Source organism: Elaeis guineensis, chromosome 7 (assembly GCF_000442705.2).
Source record: "Elaeis guineensis isolate ETL-2024a chromosome 7, EG11, whole genome shotgun sequence".
Lineage (NCBI taxonomy): Eukaryota > Viridiplantae > Streptophyta > Magnoliopsida > Arecales > Arecaceae > Elaeis > Elaeis guineensis.
Window position 1 is genome coordinate 94,432,089 of NC_025999.2, and position 6,137 is coordinate 94,438,225.

General features: G+C 44.0%; 1 protein-coding gene across 3 annotated transcripts; it reads left to right on the forward strand.

The window, feature by feature from the left end:
* The first annotated feature begins 2,114 nt into the window (after positions 1 to 2,114).
* LOC105048369 (protein CUP-SHAPED COTYLEDON 2) lies at positions 2,115 to 6,137 on the forward strand. 3 transcript variants are annotated; one of them, XM_073260269.1, is made up of 4 exons: positions 2,115 to 2,636; positions 3,183 to 3,397; positions 3,495 to 3,778; positions 4,925 to 6,137. In XM_073260269.1, the coding sequence occupies exons 2-4, from the start codon at positions 3,214 to 3,216 to the stop codon at positions 5,510 to 5,512; spliced, it is 1,056 nt and encodes a 351-aa protein (XP_073116370.1). In that variant the 5' UTR covers positions 2,115 to 2,636; positions 3,183 to 3,213; the 3' UTR covers positions 5,513 to 6,137. The 3 variants fall into 3 exon arrangements, with proteins under 3 accessions (XP_073116370.1, XP_019707154.1, XP_073116369.1); XM_019851595.3 differs by having other exon boundaries at positions 2,115 to 2,630; XM_073260268.1 differs by having other exon boundaries at positions 2,115 to 3,397.

A 6,137-nucleotide genomic window follows, 5' to 3' on the forward strand; every position in this document is an offset into this window, starting at 1 on the left:
TTATCGTACAATAAAAAAATATAAATTTGAATTATTTTATCTCAAGGCTTATTCTCGTTCCATGATGCAAACTACCTTAACGCTCTACTCCCGAGACCTGATCAACATCCACAATTTAATCATGAAGTAAATATTGAACAAAACAGAGTGCTTTTAGTGAACATCGGGTAAGAAAAAAATGAACTGATGATGCACCGCACGCAACTAAGCATTGTAGATATGAAGGCTTTCGCATGTTATAATATCAAAAGTTAGAAAGATATAAGATGGTATCCTTTCTCGTACATATTTCATACGTGTGCTCATCTCCTTCATTGTGCATATTACTTGGTGCCTTGGTACATCCTGATGCCGCTGCTCCACATTTGCGTGATCTTATCATGCAACTTGCTCTATCATTTGCAATATTACCATCCCATACAATGAATTCCAGATTTCATGCTACTTTGTAGCCTCCTTGTGTTCATAAATGAATTTTTTTTGTTGATATGCTGTTATGTTTATGTGCATTTGTACTTAATGCTATCTTGAATATGGATTGGAGGATGATTAAGTAAGATGGGTGCAATGTTGTTGCGAACTTGGCTTTATATATAAAACGTATCCTCCATTTGTTTTTGGATTTGCATGTCGGATGCAAGATTTACACATATGCACCCTTACGTGCCTTGGATTGCTTGTTTCAGCCTGTGTTTTTTTTTTTTTTTTTGGCAGTTTAGGCTAAAGGCTGAAGAAAACTAGCATTTTTTTAATCCAATGATACTCTACAAATTCATCCATCAATACATAAATATTATTATTAGCACTTACATAAATTTCTGGAGCATGCATAAATTTTTTATTCGACAAGTTGTCAGATGGTGGTTGATTACTCAAAACTTGTCAAGTGAGTATTTATACATAGTCTTTATAATGTATGCATTGTTCTTGCACTTTCAAATTAAATATGCATTCAAGGGATCCAAATTGCATACCAAGCAAGGCATTTATGTTATGAGATATGATTTGGCAAGAAAATTGATAAATTAAGGCTCTAATTGAATTAAAGGAATTTAAACTATATATAGTCAAATAACATAAGATCTTCAAGAAAAATGTTTGTGGGTGCCTAGAGCTTACCCGTGCACTCTAGCCAGGATGAAGCAATTAAAATCAAATATATTTCGCATAAACCTGAACACCAATCGACTTTTACACCATCATTCATCTTTTGTCAATATGATGCAGCAAACTGAAATTATACCATCGCTAACCAATTGTTAGTTACTCATGATGCCATCGATTTCAATTTAGAAGCCAAATATTCATCTTGCCGGCCATCTCCGATGCTTAATTTCCTAGTAGCAAAGGTCTTAAAGGAGTTATTATATTGCTATTAGTGTTGAAAGCCCTAAGCAATTCATCATGTTAAGATTATTCAGGTGCATAATTCACAAAAATATGATAATTAGTATCAAATTCTCAACTAGAATAATGACAAGTAAATAAGAACATCCTAAGAGTAATCTCACAACTTTCTTTCTTTCTTTTTTTTTTTTTTGTCTGTTTCTGTTTGGAAACAAGCTAACTCTAAATGTAACACCTAATTTTACATATTTATTAAAAAAACCTGATTCTGCGGATATTTTCATATTTATAGCCGATCCTTCTAGCTGATGCAGAGCAAGGGACTTAACCAATACGATCAATGTAACTACTGTCAGCAAATGAAAAAAAGACGGTGAGATATAAGACCTCAGAGGAAAGTACCATCCAAAGAGGTATGTTTTGTGTCAAGGAAGCAGCAACGTTGAAACCTCGTAATAACTTTCATCCCTAGAGCAAAAAGCAAAGAAACCTACAGGAGAGACAGGGGAATGCTAGTTTTAACCGTAACAGTCATCGGACAGCCGCGCAAAAACTGGGAGTAGCGAAAAATAGTCCCATAGTATCCCCTTTGGTCCCTTTTTTTCAACTCGCTAGCAAGAAAACAAACAGATGGGCAACAAAGAGCCCCAGAAAAAGAGAGAAGTGAAAGGGCTGATGTGATAGAATTTATCGTATGATTTATTTAATATTGTACTATTTCTATCTGACAGATTGAGATATGAAGGAGATTTTATCTGATGGGAGATCACCTCAAATCCTCTCTCTCTCTCTCTGTGTTTCTCGCTTGTTTCCTTTTGAAACTAGTTTCCGTTCCCCTCACCTACTGACGGAGAAAATACCTGCACAATTTCTCATGCACGCACGCATTCCTTCGCACAACTCTCGGCCAGCCCGGCCAGTCCATGGATATCATAAGCGCCACTGCAGCCGAGCAGAGAAGAACAGGGGAAGGCAGAAGAGAGAGAAGACGAGAGAGAGAGGGGGGGTTCTTTGGTTTTGTCTGGAGGGAGAGTTATCCAGGATATCATACACGGATACCTCATCCCTACCTCGCTCTCTCCTGACACAACCCGATTCGTCGTATCCGAATTAATTCACAAGGTCCCCAATATAAACAGGCCCCGGAGGTTGCACGGCTTAGGAAGAGGACCTCTCCTTCTCCCCGTTTCCCCTGTTCCTCTTTTGCCCTTAACTCTCTCCACTGGTTAGGAAGAGGACCTCTTCTTTTGTTTGCTACTGGGAGCGTTTGAACCCCTGCGCTGGTACTGGTGACGCTTCTATTCTTTGTTCTTGTTGTTGGGTTTGCATTAAAACTTGACGAGCCTCCTTTGTTGCCTTCTGTAGCGTAACGTTGTTGCTTCTGGCTCTATAGTTAGTTCCCCTTTGCTTCTGCTTCTGGGTTTCCAGTTGGTTCTTTGAGTTCCGCGCTCCATAATCTACTGCTTGGCTTTCTTTTTTCTCATTCGGACTTCGTGAAGTATTACTAGGTCGTTTGAAGTATCACATTAAATAACGTACTGTTTGGCTCTCTTTTTCTCATCTGGGATTCGAGAAACACAAGTAAAGATCTCTCTCTCTCCTCTCCTTCTCTTTTAAGTAATTAAACGGTGGAGAAGGCCACCACTATAAAGGTCCCTCGTCTCAGTCCCCCCTCTATTGCTGCTAGTATTTCCTACAAAGGATTACCTGCCACCATCCGAGCATGTTTGCGAGGGCTACTTCTAAGACAGGCTTTAAGCAATCCATAGAAGTAGGCGAAGAAATGGTTGCTTGGTACAATCTGTGAACCTTCTTCTCTGTTGCTTTTGTTTCAGTTCTTGCTCTTTCTTCTTCGACTGGATTTCGATGGAGAGCTATGGACACCATTTCGACAACAGCGAATCCCAGCTCCCTCCGGGTTTCCGGTTCCACCCCACCGACGAGGAGCTCATTACTTACTACCTTCTGAAGAAGGTCCTGGACAGCAGCTTCACCGGTCGAGCGATCGCTGAGATCGACCTCAACAAGTGTGAGCCCTGGGAGCTTCCAGGTGCAATCCTGACTTCCCGGCCCGTTTCCATCCATTGAACATATAATCTGTCCTCGTTGCTCTGATAACTCTTTTACCTTAATTGGGGTATCTGCAGAGAAGGCTAAGATGGGGGAGAAGGAGTGGTACTTCTTTAGCCTTCGGGACCGGAAGTACCCGACGGGGCTTAGAACTAATAGGGCTACTGATGCTGGATATTGGAAGGCAACTGGCAAGGATAGAGAGATCTACAGCTCAAGGACTCATTATCTGGTGGGGATGAAGAAGACTCTGGTGTTTTACAAGGGAAGGGCTCCCAAGGGGCAGAAGAGTAACTGGGTAATGCATGAGTACAGGTTGGAAGGCAAGTTTGCCTATCACTTCCTCTCTAGATCCTCCAAGGTATGTATGTGTCTGAAACTCCTGAAACAATGTAGACTTTTAGCATTGTAATCTCTGCTTTCCATGTATATCATTCTCTTACTCATTGTTTTGTCGGTAATCGAATGTCTGGAGGTTATGATTCCTTTCTTTTCCCTTTGATGCACTTTTCCTTTATGGCAGAGGATTTTCTTTTGCTTAAAAAGCAACTTTTCTTTTGTATGCGATTGGAATCTGCGGTGCATTTACTCCCCCCACTCCTTTTTCCTGATCCCCTGGCTTCTTTTCAAAACCAATAATATAGCCGTTGTGATGTTTCTTTTTTTTTGGATTGCGGATGAGTGTTATTTCAAATCTATAAAGATCAGCCTCTGCGACTCCTGGCCGTCTAATCTACAGTGAGTCTACGGCACCTCGTTGGTCCGAATTTCTGATCAAAAGAGCCATCATCATCTCCTCTCTCGCGTTCAGCACGTCATGTCTTGCACCTCTATGTATTGTGTGACCATAAAGATAGACTACATCTCGATCGTGCGAACGGTAGAACACCAATCTATTATTGATATCAGCAATTATCGAGTAAGGTTGCTAGCTGTAAGGCCATGTACGCCTCAGTGACATCTTTCCATTTCATGCTAGTACTCCTGGGGCTGTCTTTTTGAGAGCATAGTACCGTTAGCGTTGTAAAGCATCTGAAAAGAATTAACCAAATATCCTTATTAGGGAACCATCTTGCACCTTCTTGGTTCGCCAAACTCGGTCCCGACCGAGAAAAGAAATTTTGGTCCATCACATTTGTGCATTTACGATCTATAGGACTGGTATTGATAGGAAGGTGTTCTGACAAATGGAGGGTATCAGTGGTCACCTTATTCGTTTTTGATCAAAACATTATTCTGTAAGGGAAATCTTTCATGTTTTCTGTTCTTTCATAAAAGCTTTTGCCATAAATATTTATCTGAATTTAGGATAGGATCTATGTCACCTCATCATGTTAAGGTTTAGTATATCTACACTCGGAGTCCCTTCCATGGCTCTTGCTTCATGTAGTAACGAATGCACATGATAGTTTGTGCTTTAAACTTGATATGGTCAAAGGTTTTTTGGTCATTTAAATTAAGTGGATTATAAAGTTAATTACTACTGTATTTGAGTTCGTGCACGTAGGACGAGTGGGTGATCTCAAGGGTCTTCCAGAAGAGCGGCGGCAGCAAGAAGGGCCGGGTCGGTCTTACCGGAACCCACTTCTTCGACTCCGCCGGCGGATCTACATCCGCCGCCTCCCTCCCGCCGCTCCTCGACTCCTCGCCGTACGGCGCCACCGCCGCCGCCGCCGCAGCCGCCGCGGGCGACAGGGAGAGCTGCTCCTACGAGAGCAGCGAGAGGGAGCCCGTGCCCTGCTTCTCCACCGTCGCTACCGCCACCACCGGCCTCACCCACCACCACCTTCCGGCCCTACCCGCGCTGACCGCCTACGGCCGGATTCCCGCCGGCGGTGGTGCAGGGTCGGTTTTCCCCAGCCTCCGCTCCCTCCAGGAGAGCCTCCATCTACCGTTCTTTCTCTCCACGCTGGCGCCGTCGGTGGGCGGCTCTGCGGCGGCGATGGGCTGGGACGCGCCCGTGCACCACCGCGGGGGGGAGGAGATGGGTGGGAACGGCTGGCCGTCGGATCTGGATCGGAAGGCGGAGGTGGCTGGGAGGACGCATCCGATGGCGGTGGGCTCCACCGAGCTGGACTGCCTGTGGACTTTCTGAAACCTGTGTTCGAGCCTCGAAGGCTGCAGGTTGTGTTTGTTGTCTTTTATCGAAATGGCCGAGATGGCCCTAAGCTTTTGTTGTGATGATTTTCAAGTTTTAGTAGCTGCGGTCATGAAATGTGATTCTCTTTTGTTATACGGTCGTTCGAGCTTTGATGAGCCAGGGATGAATGGTTTAACAAGCACATGTGCGTATTTGACACGTACTGAGATAATAGGGTGGGACCCGCGTCGCACGGCTGGTGGCAGTGGTTTGTCTTGTCAGGCACGCCTCGGACGGGAAGAGGACGCAGGGTTGCGATCTATCCAATCAGGGGCAATCTCAGAGCGGGTGCTGTTGGACGACGACTGGGGCACTCAACCGCGTTACAGTGCCGGACTTCATGCCTACTGTTTCTGTTTGTTTCTTCCTTTGTTTTAGTTTTAGTTTTAGTTTTGGATTTCCCTGCACGTCCGCCCCTGGAACTGCGGGCCCATCCTCGTGAGCTATGCTCGGGGAAGAACGGGACAAAGTTCAGCAGACGATATCATGCGATCGAATTCGTAAAATGGATGCAGCTAGAATTATCATTTCCGTACCCGAGTTCTGATTCTGCTTGTTTGGTTTGATGGTCACAGCTGAT